Source organism: Paramormyrops kingsleyae, chromosome 8 (assembly GCF_048594095.1).
Source record: "Paramormyrops kingsleyae isolate MSU_618 chromosome 8, PKINGS_0.4, whole genome shotgun sequence".
Taxonomy (NCBI): Eukaryota; Metazoa; Chordata; class Actinopteri; order Osteoglossiformes; family Mormyridae; genus Paramormyrops; species Paramormyrops kingsleyae.
Window position 1 is genome coordinate 19,901,394 of NC_132804.1, and position 15,560 is coordinate 19,916,953.

Sequence of the window (15,560 nt, forward strand, 5' to 3'; positions counted from 1 at the left end):
AAGGAGCATTTTCATTCCAAATAACTGCTTATTTCCCAAATAGGCAATTATCATTTGTACACAAACAAAGCCCGGTTGTCATTTAGCACAGTACTTGAATAATTATTTCCACATAAATAATGAGTGTGTATATCCTGACCACTTTTGAGGTTTCCCTGGACCGCCCAAAGGAGCAACCCAGTGGTGTGGGTGGAAAGATCTAGAATCATAATTTGCAGCATTCCCAGAATGCATTTCACCACAATCCAGTTTCCATTTTCAAAAATAGTGGCAGTCATCTTAAAAAAAAAAACAAAAAAAAACAAACGTGAGTATTATGTGTGCAATAGAGGTTCAACATTTATCCCAGCTGGCGGAGCAGCATTAGAAAGCTAAGCTGGGCATCTAAAGTGAATCTAAAGTTTTCAGCTATGATGTTATTTTCAGTGGCTGGTTGTAATTAAGGTTCATGTGGTGGCAGGTGGTGTGATCGTCCATTAATTCTCCCTAGGCAACTTTTCATGATGCAAGAAATGGTTGCTGGTCATTAAAAACAGTCACCAGGTTGTTAATACACCAGCCTAACAACATTAATATTTCAGTAGAAATAGCAGTAGGCATTGGAAAACGAAGGCTGATTTTAAAAGCCCATTGAACAATTTCAGGCTGGGCTGCTTCCATACCACTATATTAGTAAACATTTAGCTCAAATTATATTGTCACATTTTTAGCTATTTTTTGTTTGGTTTTCAGAGGTGTTTATGGAATAGAAAAAAATACTTTCTAGTTAACTATTAAACAAGACCTTGTGTGTATTGGGTATTGCAGAAGAAATATGCCCAACTTACAATTGACAGGACATTTCATTTAAGATCCAAGAAGTATGTGACAGATGTTTAATAGAATAGCCATGGAGTGGGTAGGGAGAAGTGAGCAAGGCAACTTTTTTTCTGATTGGTCGATCTGTTCTTTCTCCATCAAATCTGGAACTGAGCCTGACGAAAAGGGGACAATATAAAATATATATAAGGCCAACTGTATCTCAAAAGGGATCAAGTAAGGGATGAACCAAATGAAGTTATGAACCAATATTAACCACAGCTAAATTCATAAAATATTTATTCCACACAGGAAAATTTGTGGCACACAACTACTCAATCGTGAACTTACCAGGTTCCGTAATTATTGTGATCTGTGCTACATTCATCTCCTTAATGTTATCATTTTTTAATACTAACTACATAACAGACTCAGCCAACAGGCAACCATTATTCCCATCTGTGTCCCAGTACTTGACTGAATTCTGGTTCATCAGGCCACAGCTGTATGTCACCAGAGGATCTCAGTTTCAACACCTACATGTTGTGAGTATCTGCCTTTTTCAAGCCTCGTCACACTGGTCTCTCCTAGGCAGGGTTTGGGCGTGGGATTTGGGAAAGTCGGAACCCAAGAAATGTCATTTAACACACCGATTTGTGCCAAGGCTGACAATCAGACACCGCATGAAAGCCTTCTCTTTTAAAGTAAATGCCACAATGTGGAACAGCTGTTTTAACAATTCCACCGACCAACAAAAATCTATAATACATACGGCAGGTATTGACGTTGTAATACAATTTGCTTGATTCGCTGAGCACATGAAGTCTACTCTTCACGGGCTACCATTACATAAAAAATACAAATTGTGTAACAAAATAACATTTTCCTCAATAGGCAGGGCAGCTCTCTGTTCTGTGTAATGTAATTGCCTTTGGACGTGCATCAAGTCATCCAGTTATGGAAAAAAATGATAAGCAATATAATTTTGAGTTGAATTCCCATTTAACGTCTACAGGCAATCAAACACACTTCTACCTAAAGGCTATTTCACACATTCTCCATTTTAGCACAGATAATGCCGTTTCTAATGAGGCAGAAGCTTCCTTGAGTGAGGAAAGGCCATCCATAGTCCAATGTGTCATTGTCTGCTGAAAATGACTTTTATCTACCCAACTCTAATCAAACTGTTACTGGAATGCGAGCATTTAATTGCGAAACAGATCGTTAGCGGTGAATGCAGGTTGATAAACGATGCTCATTTCGGAAGCACACCTACACGCCTAGCTGTGAAATGCGGAACAGGAATGTTGCACTATTTTCATGTCATCACTGAGGTGCCATCAGAAATGTAAATGTGATGAAAAAAGGAGGAGGCTGGAGATTCTCAAAGGGCTAGCTGCTGATCGCCATTGGGGAGGGTGGGGGGGGGGGGCTTCATGTCTTATTGAAGGAGGCTAGAAAATTAATTAAACAAATGCCACCCTGTAATATGGGTACTCTGTGGTACAGCTAATGCAGAGTGAAAGAGTGAATTCAATAATTCGACACACACAATGCTTTACATCTCCCCACATCTCCTACGTTTCATTTAACAGGATTGGTGTTAGTTAACACTGAATTTCAAACAGGAGCTACACCAAGAACTGAGGCCTCTGCACCTGGAAACACACAGTTTCAATTCTCTCCAACAGCATCTTACCCGACTAGGCTACCAGGCTGTGGATCCATGTAGAGTCGGGGTGGGGGAGGGTTAGCTGAAACTTTATGGCACTACAAGCTTAACAAAGCATATTTCAAAATGCAGCCCCCTTTTGCAAACTTCAGTGCCTCACATTGTTGTTACTGACCTGTTTTTGCAAAACTGAGCAACCATTAAACATTAAGTGGAAAATACAAAGAAAAATAAGAAGGAAAAATTCAAGCCAAGAAAAATCTGTGCTCTGCTGTTTGTGAGCTCACCACAAATACAGTGGAGTATCGTTTTCCAAGTCATGTCAAAACTTGTCACTTTTTGCACAGAATGCAGTTTCTAGGTTATTTTAGAAAGCTGGTGACTAGATGTTTAAACTACTTAGACCCAAATAATCTTATTTTACACATTTTATAGACATTGCTAAAAGAAAATGCTGCCCACGACTAATTAAAAAAGGAATGCCAGCAGAGCCTTGGTAGGAAATCCTCTCTGTTCGGCAACCAAATTTCAATTTACAAGTAATTTGCGGGTTTCAGAGCTGTTTGCTGTGTGTAGGAGCTGAGTCTTTCAACATACCAACTGAGTAACTATGCAAATGAGATGTGGAGTTAACCAGAAATATTCCAAGGTGCAAACCATTTGGATGGATGGTGGGATAGTCAGACGGATGGATGGTTCGATCCATAGATAGATAGATAGATAGATAGATCCAGATTCAAGCTGCTTAAAAGCAGAATTTTAGCTACGCTAAAAGAATACACAAGGTACATAGGCAGCACTGCTCTACTGTCTTTAAGTTAATGCGGCTGAGACATCCCTGTGTGACAACGCCTCACACACAAGCTCCCACGGATACTCAGGAAGCAGTCGTGTCACCTGTGGCTGTAATGTGCTTAGGAGAGATAAGCTAAGCCTAACGCCAAATCCCTTCAAACCCACAAGACGAGTCCAGTGGTCCTCTCAAGCGCTTTTTCTATGATAATGCCCCCAAAAAGACTGGCGAAAACCCCGGCAGTGACAGTCAGCTGCCTGAGCTCCAACACTCCTCTGCTTTTCATGTCATCACAGGATGATTTGGTAACGGCTCCATAATGACTCACAGTAAGTACACAGTCCTTCGCTGTCAGGCCCCTTTCAAAACAGACCAGCTGGGGAAGCCTTTGAAAAATCCCTCACAGAAGACTAAATCTCAGGCAGCACAGCCTATACATTATTATACATGTGCTTGGAGGCATATTGACATCTGAAGTCAAAATAAATCCGTCAAAACAGCAATATCTGTTCTGTGACACTTAAGAAGCATTCACATTATTATTTTATAAACACCACGGACGGCATGATTAGAAGCCACTATAAAACCCATCACACGCTTTTTCAAATTATTAATTTTTCAATTGAACTATTCATCAGTTTTTTTCCTACTGTTCTTTATCTCTTTATTGGCAAATGTCGGATTTCAATAACCTTTTAAAGTAAACTAAACACTAAACAATTGAATGGATGTCGACGTTAACTGTGTGGAATTTGATTTTATACAATTATAATATTTTTCTCCTTTACATTTTTTAAACCAGTATTTATGATCAAACAAAACATTTAATATACGTGTGTATGTGTGTGTATACAGTATATACATATTGTATATGCATGTGTGGGTTATATTTATATTACAATGTGGGGATCAAATGACACCCGCAATGTGATAAAAACCTGTTATTCTGACATTTTGGGAACCATTTTTCAGGTCCCCACAAAGATTTATGAATGCAATCAAAAAACTAAAAATGGCAAAAGTCTTGTATTTAGTTTGGTTACTTATGCTTAAGGTTAGGGCTGGGCAGGGGTTAAGGTTGTCATATTGGGATTAGATTTTCTTCCTGTAGAAATGAATGGAGAGTCCCCGCAAAGATATAATTACAATACTTTACGCGTGTGTGTATGTGTGTGTGTGTGTGTGTGTGTGTATATATATATATATATACATAAACAAACTGTGGACACCATTATTCCCCTTCAACTATTTCCTGTTGTCCTTTACCTAAAACCACTGCCTCAGCACCGCCCCCCACCAGCTCACAGTCGCAGCCCACCACCCCTGGAAACACAACACAGGCGCCAGGGCACCGTCATGACCCACCACTGAGTCAGAGCAAGTGCTGGAACTGTGAGCTTGCCGGCTCGCCCGCAGCGTGGTGCGCGGGTAATGGGATAGGTGCAGTGCCGGCTGCGGAGGCGGATGCCTGTATTATCAGACAGCGCGGGGCCCTTCTGCTGTCCCAGTGTCGCAAGAGACACTTTTATGTAGAAATTGTAATGCGAAAAAAAAAAAAGCTTCATAGCTATACAAAATCTGTGTATATGAAACAAGACATGAGACAGTATAGTTCTTGGGTACAACTCCAGCGCTGAAATCTCAGGAGTGATGGAGCTGCTGCTTTCAGGCCAGGAGGTCCTTGTGTGCCAGATGTTACAAGATGCTGACAGGTCAGGATGGTAACCTACAACGTTACCAGTCAGAGGCCGAGAACTGGAGCCTGACCTACCTGCCTGGGTGCCTGCACGGTTCCGGACCACTGCACTGGAGCAGAACTGCAAGATTATAGGCTGTTCTGGGGGTGGGGGGGGGAATGGGTGCAGATGCAAGATTTCAGCAGACAACTCACACTAGGGGATGTAAATGAGTAGATGTTGGATCTGAAAAGCACGATGGGGGCAGACCGGAATGCCGCCGCAGGGTGTGATCCAAGGGCCACAACGCAGCACGCTGGCGCTTGGCACATTTTTACACACCCCGCGGTCTCCAACTAGAGCCCGCCGACTCTAAATTAATGTTGCGCTCGCTCTGAGGAAATGCTTCCCTGCTTGGCTGAAAGGACGGAGCCTCCTCGACTGGAAATTCATTAAAAAAGGTCAGGAAAGTTCAAGTAAAACTGACTGGTATGTAAAAATTGTTTTTTGCCAGGAATCTGTCACATAAACAGGACATACACCAGTAAATCAGGTTGGGAAATTCTTGACTGATTTTCCAGCATAGACAGACATAGATGTTCAAACTGTGGATGTTGATTGATTTTATTCATTTTTCATCAATGAAGTAAACACATGTACAGCTGATACATACTTGGACTGAAAGAGCTGTGTGCGAAACAATTTCAAGGTTTGTTTTCACAACAAATGTTTTCTTAACTGCAAGATCTCAGTTCCTCTTCCCCATAGAAATTCTTCCACATGTTTTCCATGTTTTTTAAATGATGAATATGCTGATCTGTGACATTTATGACAAATGTTGAGCTGGTGAGGATTTGCTCCTCTTCATAATTTATGGTGTTATAATATATAATTGGACAGCTGAGCTTCCAAACGGATTGGAGCACCGCAGTGCCACAGCCTTCACATACATACACACTCGTTCCATCTCTTTGTATGGCTGCTACATGCAATAATTGAAAAAAGATAAATTCTTAGGTGAAAAAACTGTAGACTTGAACATAAGAAAATGATGTAAATTACCTTTTAAAACATCCAGTCCTTAAAAATATCCGGAGAGCACGTCTAATAATCCTAAAAATCAATAACAATTCAGTATGCAACTGAGAACAAATTTATACCATAGTACCATCTTTTAATTATAATAAGCAATTTATTTATAATATGAAAAATAATCTGGATGCCAAAATAGTACCGTTAGACTAACATCAAGAGTCGGGCTTATTTATATGATTGTTTATAATGATTATTTATATAATCTGCCCTGTGATGGACTGGCCTCTAATCCAAGGTGCTTTCCTGCCTCATAACCCTGTACCTCCTGTGACCGGCTCCAGACCCACAGATATCAGATTCTCATAATCAGTGTTAGCTGGTCTGTAGTGCCTGCAGTCTTCAGTGTGCAGAGAAAGGGAAAAGGGCATCAGAAAATATAGCAAGATGCATACGCTCATGTAAAATCCACAGCAGAAATGTGACTGACAAGCTATTTGATCGTAGTTCCAGTAATGGAGATGTGCTCTTAAAACAACAGGAAAAAGACATATCATGACTCAAACCATCCTGAACATAGGGAGTCTTACAAAACGATGGTTTCATTTGAGGGCTAATTAATTCCCCCCTACTTTCACCTATAGTGCCTCAGATCAGGGGCACAACTAGAGATTCTGGGTGCAATGAAAACACGTCATACTGGGCCCAGAACTGAAACCAATCCAATTATGTTCCAAATTTTTAGGGACCCTTGGAATCATCCTAACGCCCCCCCCATCCCACATAGCGCCCCTGCTACAGGTAACTGTTACATGCTTTTCGGCATGGCTGCCGAAAATGCCTTTCTCTCAGCCAGTACTCATGAAGGCAGAAACACTTATATTATTATAGGTTACTGTAACAGTAAGATTTACGTGACTATGTAGAACATTGATGCCCATATTAAAACTTAAATATAATTTTCCCCACAGTAAAGTACATGTAAAGCATTCCTTTAATTGAAAACTGAATTTATTTGATAAGCAACTACACTCGATTTGTAACAAAGTAAGTTTATCCATAAGAAAACACGCATCGCAGATTTGATCTCATGAGCGTCTGTCGCGCAGTTGCTGCCTTGATTTGCAAACCTCCGCTATCACGAAGGCGCACAAAGGCAGTGACACTGTAACACCCTCGCGCCGCTGGCCACTGAAGGACTGATCACACTCATGTCACAACCTGTAAAATGACTGTATTAGGGTAGCCATCGTGCACCACTCTTCCTTGGCCAAAGGCTGCATTTTTATTCCAGCCGTTTGATGTCCGGAATAAGACGTTGTGAGGAATTTCAGAGGACACGGCTATGAAATACTGGGTGCCTTTTAAGGTCAGCCTGGAACATTTGGATAAGGCGAAAATGCTGTATATTTCAGATTGGTCACAGTAACCCAAATCTCTATGCAACCAAAGTTCAAAGTCCGTCGGATTTTTTTGACCGATTTAATATGGTATAAAACTCCCCCTTGCTTATTTCTGCATCCCACATATTTACGGTTGTGTATTTCCAAAGCAGTCGTAGACAAACTTTACATTGCAGAAATGTTCACATTTAATTCCTCGCTGACGCATTAACAACGATAGTATATATGTGAAAACACAGTAGTGAATATTAAAATATAGTTTAAGTCTCATCCAGATAAAATGTTATATAAATGCAGCGCTGAAACGTCAGCAAATCCACTGGCACAAAACGCCTTGGGTAAAACCGAAACAATCCATTTTTATCAGCAATCTACTGAAATTGATGCGCATGGCAAAACCGATTGCAATATTATAACTGATGCGTTAACATTATCATGTATAATTAAATACTTAAAAATATCCAAGGAGCGCGTCAAATAATCTTACAAATTAAAAGTAGTTCTAAAATATCACGGTACATCTGTCTTGGAAAATTCCAGGGACAACATTAAATATCCTCGTCAAATCGATCAAAAGCAGTACCGCCTTATGTCTATTTATTTTCACACGCTCAGCATCCGCGGTCCACCGATGTATCACTGGCTCACTTTGAATTTTGTTTTATTTAAAACCAAGTGGACGGCTGTCGTTTTACTTACCATTTCCAGAGATGCGGTTCTCTACTTCAACATGCCCACCTTGTCTAGAAGAGAAACTGAGTTGAACGTAGAGTCCTATGTAATGCAAAATGTGTATTATTACTCCAAAGGCTCCCATCGTTTTTGTTTATGCTTGTAGGATACTTTGCCTGTCTTACATTAGGGGAGGTATTGGGGGAAAGAATCCAGCCAGGTCCAGCAAGCTTATTCTCCTTTAAAACGAAATCACTCCAGGACAGAAAAGAAAAGCGCCTTTTGGGAGCTGCGAGCCTCAAGCCACACGTTGTAGAAAATTATTTCTTCTTCCCCTTTCAGTTCGGTCTATTCTGCCTGCCTCCAAAAGCTGCGTAGGAAGATCCGCTTTGAAGCCGGGGAGAGGGGTGCTCAGGCTTCCATTGTAAAATATCAAGTAGGCGGAGGGATCTGAGGCGCAGATTATTTCATTAAAGTTTTACTACAAGGTGTTGGGAGCAGTTAAATCCCTGCGGAATTGGCAGCGCATATAGGCAGAAGAGTGGTGCAAATCAAGCCCGTAATCCAAAACCTTATCAGAAATACATTATTTTCTTGCCACGAAATGATAAACGCACAGCCCATTTAATATGTAGTTTATTTTTAAGCGATCGATGCGTGCATTTTCAATGACTGCGGTTGGATATCGTCCTGCAGATTAGACAATAAATAACTAAACAAGTAAATGATCAGTGGTGCTACACGTTCCCAACGCTCGTAAGATATTAAAATATATTCACATTATGATTCTGGTTTGAACTGTTTCTCTGGATGTAGGCTATTATTGGATACATATAAATACGTCGGAGGTTGGTGAAGACAGCAACCGTTGTTAGATTTAGGTATCCCTGACAAAGACAGCAGGAATGCTGAAAAAATTTCTGTGAAAGAGGGATGAAACAAAAAGAAAATGTTCCCAAGGAAAAAATGAAACACCAATCAATCGATCATGAATCTTCCCGACTATGAGCACGAATATAAACAGGGAAAGAGCGCAGGCGTTGGGTTGTCAAGCAGAGATGCCGTATTGCATGACTAGTCTCATATACGGTGGCTGGTTTTTAAAAGATGACATGGTGAGTGACTCCTCGCAGCCACAAGTGCCAATTTCCAACTGCAAGACCCTTAGGGTAGTATATTTTATAAATTAATTTTTGAAGGAATGATGGCGCCAGTTCCCTTGATATGTCCTGTCTTCTCACCCCATTAGGATCTGTTATGAATGAGCTATGAGCCACCGAGCTCCTGGATGTGCCCGGTTCTGCGCCCATGATGCAGCGTTGGCAGTGGGTTTTGGATCAGCTCTGTGGGCGAGTAGATGACGGATGCAATCAAACGGGCCTAATGTGCAATGATCAATGCGCTGTACGGTATCGTGATTTTGACCAGGAGATGAATTGTAAAAATGCGTAGGGCAGAAGTGATCAAGGGAATATGAAGGACTTTGAAATTCCCGTTTGTATTAGCACATTTAAGCTTTTAAAAGCATATAATTACACTTTAAATAACTCCGACCAGATAACTAAAATGACCGTAAAATAAATTAATCGTAATAAACCAATCAACATATCTTAAACAATGTAATGGCAAAAAAGGAAACTGAAGGAAATAAAACGATTAAAAAAATAAAAATAAATATGAACCATAGAAAAAGCTAACACATAATAAAACTTACGTTTTCAGCACCACGAGGTTGAACAGCTCCACTGGTAACGGTAAAGTTAGCGCCATTAGTGCCTGAAATAAACATTTAAACAGAATTTTAGAACATTACGTAGCATTACATCACGCAGTCATCTTACAAACAGAGAAATAAATCATATTCCTGTATGATCTAGAAGATTTTGATGAATGAATTATCATCATGTCGTGATGTTTCACTGTATGTATACATTAGATAGATGCTTTTAAACTCACTGTGTGTATTCCTATACATTTTTAACAAACAACAGAAATCATTGTGGAAATTATCTAACACCTTTTTTGGTATTGGCTTGGCTGAGAGAAAGGCATTTTCCTAAGCCCTACATTATTGAGTATGATAATACTGGTAGCCATCTTGACCAGACTGCAGTGCTTAGTTGTGGTCTATCTGTTTCCCCTGTAGCATTGTGGTTGCTCAGTGTTCATCATGTGTTTGTCATGGGGTAACATCTAAATGTGTTTAAAGGGAGTGCATTCTAGTACTGGAAGCTGTAAATGCTTTGGGGAGACAACTAGCTTTAATCTGCAATTATGTACCAGTAATTTCAGTGTTTTCATCAGGGGTGTAATTGTACCCCTTTTAGTCCCCAAAAAATGCCCCCACTAAAAAATGTGTATTTATTGGTTTAAGTCATGAATACCCCCCTATATATAAATCTCTAACTACACCCTTGGTTCTCATTAAATTATTTGGTAATATACCGAAGTTAGATCTTGCAAACTACACACTGTAAATAATAAGAAATAATATTATTGGGTTTTATTCAATGTTTTTTATTTGTTCCTTCAATTGAATATTATAAACATAATATAAACATAAAAATCAAGACATAATGCAAATTGTAATGGGCTGTTCTTGCCTAGACTGGATTCATTGATCAATAGGAACTTACTAGCAATGTGCCAAAACTGACAAGCATTTTTATCCATAAGTATAAATAACTGCTTATCCAAACAGAGCCACACTGATCTGGAGCCAGGCTTTGGAAGGCAGGGAGGCGGCATGGACCTTGGGATTGGCCACCAGACCATCACAGATGCTGAAATATTGCTTGATGCAACAAACTGATCTTGTTGAATAAACAGAATCAACTAAACAGAAGATAATTTTCTTGACTTCAGTTTGCATTTCAAATTTCTCTAATCTTTAAGAAGTCTTTTTTTTTTTTTTGTCACTGCCATGAAAAGCTGCATGAAATACCCACGCGGGATGATAAAATCTCTGGTGTTCATCCAAGTGATGATGACAATGATGGATTGTGGACTATAGTCATTGCCGTTGTTTTTTTAAAAAATGCATTCCCACTTCTGCGACACACTATCTTTGACAGTCTCTGTGGTTTTCGTTTTTGAGCTGTATTGACAAACCAGTTATCTTGACTGGGATTAGTACGGTATCTGCCATGCCATTTCTTATATTACAAGAAATACAAGGCAATGATTAGTTTACAGCAATAAATTATAACTGCTGCTTTCCAAAGCCGTGGCACAAAGCGCGCTCCTGGAGATGACATACAGGCCTGCTCAGCCACTGCAGCATTCACTGCCGCTCGCCCATAAAAGAAGATGCTAGTGGTTATAAGAATTAGACTTGGCTCATATTTATCCCAAGTATCTGTCCCTCCGAACGGGGCGGGGCCCTCCAATTAGCAGACTGCCAGTGGTTTCACCAGGCTCAGTGCATGAAACGCTGACGACTTTGCGCCATCATTGCAAAGTATTGTTGCCATTTTTCAATGTGCCGTACTGAGCGTTCAATTGACCCTGTCTCTCATCTTGTCCTGCTGCTCCCGTCCTGCCTGCCCGCCTCTTCTAGCCTGCGCTCCTGCCTCCCGTCCGCTGTGTGTCTGTAGGAATAATTTCCCCGGCCTTCGATCACTCATGTTCTGTGACTCCGTCCGCATCTCCATCCCGCTGATTCAAGCTCAGTTTGCCCTGGCTTCTGAATAAACTCTGCAGTCTGCTGTATTTTGGTCCCTAGTCCTGTCTGTTTCCCAGCTCTGATACTGTCACATACTGTACAAGCCAGCATGTTATCACCGTGATCCCAAGAAGTGTTTTTCAGTGTTGTATAAATTCAGAAACAGTGAGAATAGAGCCAATCAGATGTTAAATGACAGCACTGCATTATGTCTGCTGTGGGACAGCTGAGTTAAGCACTGATTGCTCTGTATTCTGACTGACAGTTTTATTGAATCCAGTGAGCATGCTAGTGTGCACTAAGGCCTTGGTGCTGTGCCCTGGAGTCTCTACAGCAGGGGTCACCAACCTTTTTGAAACTGAGAGCTACTTCACGGGTACTGAGCCATATGAAGGACTACCAGTTTGAAACGCCCTCCTAAACTTATGTATAACGAACTTCATGTATAATAAACTTGTTTTAAATGCTTTTTTTTGTTATTTATCTATATAAATGCAAATGTGATTAAAGAAGAATACCAACAGGACAAAATTACATTTTAGACACTGCTCACTGGTGAGTTGTGCTATTTTTATAATGCGACTCATGTGGTCCTTGGGGGCATCCTGGTGCCCGCGGGCACCGTGTTGGTGACCCCTGCTCTAGAGAGTGGCGCAGATCTTCAGTGTGTGCTGAGCGAGGGTGCTCGGGGCAGCTGTCCGAAGTGGGTGGTGTGGCATCTTCATAGTGTGCTGGCCATGAGGACGAGTCGCTCACGATCAACAAAAGCAATCCCCACTGGAGGTGAGCGATCTCCCCCCTCGCCTTGGCTGAAAGCTCCCTGTTCTGCGTTTGACGGGGTGACCAAGAACAAGCTCACCGCCCCAGAAATAGCACGCCCATAAAAATGCTGACTCAATTTGGAAATCCAGAATGCTAAGTCGGATTATGTCATCAGACCTAAACTTAATTTCCATCATTGCACTTTACTCTTCATCATCCTGCTTCATCGTATCCTTGGTTCCTGGAGCTGGGGTGTCATGTAAATATGGGAAACATTAACTTTGCTCGTTGTTAAACCAGATCTGCGAAGAGCTCAAAACAATCCTGAGTAACATTATCTAAAATTTCACCTTGAAATACATAAGATCAGGAGAGATATGGACACCCCAAAGTGGGGTGGCAAAGTCATTCCTCTGTGCATTATCATTGCATTTTTATAAAACAAAATGCGGTTCTTCCTTTTGTTCCCTTAGAAATTCAGTCCTGATGCCAAAATGCACGCAGAATCGCAGCCCTTCCTAAATCCCAACTCCCGTTTTGTTGTCCTGTGCATTTCCCTTCTCCTGAAATCCAAACATCTGGCCTTTGTTTCTGTTCCTCTTCACCACTGTAAGCCGCTCTCTGCTCCCAGGCCCGTATTAAATGCCCACTCCCCCCCCACGCACCCAAATGCCTCACGATTCAATTTGCCGCCCCACGAGAAACACAGCCTCCAAATGTCATTTTATGCTGCAGCCAATCCCAGTGCAGTTACTGATTTTTATAAACTGTGTACAGACACAATGATAGTGTGTGAGTCCGGCCTTGTCACATTGCGAAATCGGATTTATCATTCAGGTCTGCATGCCCTCATACATAAAGCTACGGCGGAGGCTTAGTGTGCTGCGATGTCCTCGCACGTGTTCTGTTTTTTCATCGCCGTGCATTATGCACAATAACTCAGACCATCGCCGCAAACACAACAAACTTGCAGTGCAGAAGCAGAACAAACAGAAAACCTGATAGACCATTCAGAGCTGATTTTCAGGCAATTAACTTCTCACGGTCACAGACTCCAGCATATAAAATGGCTAATTAAAAAAAAAGAAAAAATGTATGCAGGATATACTATTGGAGGTTTGAAAGTATCGGTTTGTTTTTCATGTGAGTGGAGCTTGCAAAATACTGAGCCCAAACAGCCCACATTTGATATGAAATTAATGTTTTGATGTTATGCCAGTTAATTAAATTCAGCTACTGGGAACCAGAGGAAAGTTCGTTGGCTGTTTTTTCCCCATTCAGGGTCACAAACCTTTATACCCTGTCAGTCACTGTAATGCAACACATTTACTCCTATAAATCCACTGCATGAAATCCAAAGTGTTCAAATTAGAGATGAATTTAGCATTTTCTCGTGTGACTAGCTAGGAGGTCCACCCGAGCAAGTGAAACGGTGCTGAAAGATTCGTGGCGGATAAAGCGATCCGATTTCATCCAAGGAGTCCTATGTTGGTAAAAATCACTTACAATGCAACATACGTAAGCACTTTGTGTTTTTTTCTGTATATTGAATTATTTATCTTGTTAAATTGTTTTTGGAATTGCTTGCATTTGATGTACATCTGTCTTTTTGGTACAATGGTCTTTTTTTGTTGACGGTTGTGAAGAAGAAGGACTTCCCTTCTGGTTGAGGCATTGAAGCTGTCTTGCTGTCTTTAGTTATCATTTGAATTTGGAACCACCATCACTACCAAGACACTTCTTTTGAACCAGATGTAAACACTTTGAAGATCCTACCTGTTTTGTGGATTTGTGACTTGATTTGTCTAAGAGATTTTTGAAATATGTAAGGACTATTTGCTCTTCTAACATGTATATTTGATTCCCGGGCGCAAAGCAGCGCAGAGTTTATTTAATATATATATGCACTTTTCATGATTGTTACCCTGTGTATTTTGAAAATAGCCTCAGTTTGCAAAGTGCTCCTCACCTACCTTTGCATTCCTTCCAACAAGACTCACACACATCTTGCACATCCGCCTCCAGACACATTCTCCCTCCCACAAAGTCAACGCCGCGCTGCAGCCTGAGGAGCCACAAGGTAAACTGAAGGTGACATTCGCCGAAATCTGCAGCAGAGAAACAAACCCACCAGCTGGCTCGCTGGTCTCCCTGTGAGCATCTGTGAGCATGGAGCATGGCTGGGGAACAGGCAGCCCAGGGTTGGGTGGGCGGAGGTGACTGTCTAGCTAATCAGACCTCAGCAGCAAGGGATTCAGCATGTGGGGGAAGAGGGGGGCAAACACAGTGAACTTCAGGTGGCTGGGTCAGTCATCTGCCACATTTATTATAATTTCCGTCTTCAGACAGCTGCTATAAATCTATCAGATCTCACCTGTATTCTCATGACTCAAGGTCAACCCCCTAATTGGACTGTTTCTATGTTAGTATTTCTACCAGCGCTCAGACAATTGATTGACTGCTACATTTTAATAAGAGCAATTAGTCATGCTTCCTCACAGCTGGTCACCACTAGTGTGAAGCTTTTTGAAGCCTTTCCCTGCGATTTTTCGGCACAAAATAAAAGATGCAGTATGCTAGTTTTTTTTTTTTTTCTTAAAAATATCATTATAAAAGTTCCCAAAACCCTGCAGTTCAGTTTCGTTTTCCTCCCCATAAGGATCACAGTAGTATAATTGAGTATAGATGATTAATGTTCATCCCTTAAATGATCACCTAATGATCAATTAAAAAGTAAAAAAAAGACATAAATTAATTAGGGAATTATTTCCATTTTTTACTCAATGCACATATGGGAAGTATAACATATGGCCCAGCTTCCACTACTTTCTTTAAAAAACTTTCAACTATGGTGATAAAAAGAAGATTAGTGTGCTTGCATGTGGGTGTTATTGGGGTGTGGCCTATAGCAGTCTCCGGAGGAAGAGTCAGCTGACTGGAGTGTGAAGCTCTGATTGGCCCCACCTACCCGTCATTTACGAATATATAAACATCGGTTGATTCTGTTCTGTTTTGGCCCCAGCACCTAACCCCAGTACTAGTCACCATGTTACAGAAAACCTAAGCTTATTTTTCAGGCTTTAATCAA

At 41.0% G+C, this 15,560-nt stretch overlaps 1 protein-coding gene across 1 annotated transcript in view; it reads right to left on the bottom strand.

Moving 5' to 3' along the window:
• LOC111856420 (V-set and transmembrane domain-containing protein 2-like protein) overlaps positions 1–9,111 on the bottom strand; it is a 35,863-nt gene extending 26,752 nt beyond the window's left edge. The window contains exon 1 of the mRNA XM_023836359.2: positions 8,074–9,111. Within this exon, the coding sequence (XP_023692127.1) occupies positions 8,074–8,191 (118 nt within the window). The 5' untranslated portion in view covers positions 8,192–9,111. The remainder of the gene's footprint in view (positions 1–8,073) is intronic.
• Between the last annotated feature and the right edge of the window lie 6,449 nt (positions 9,112–15,560).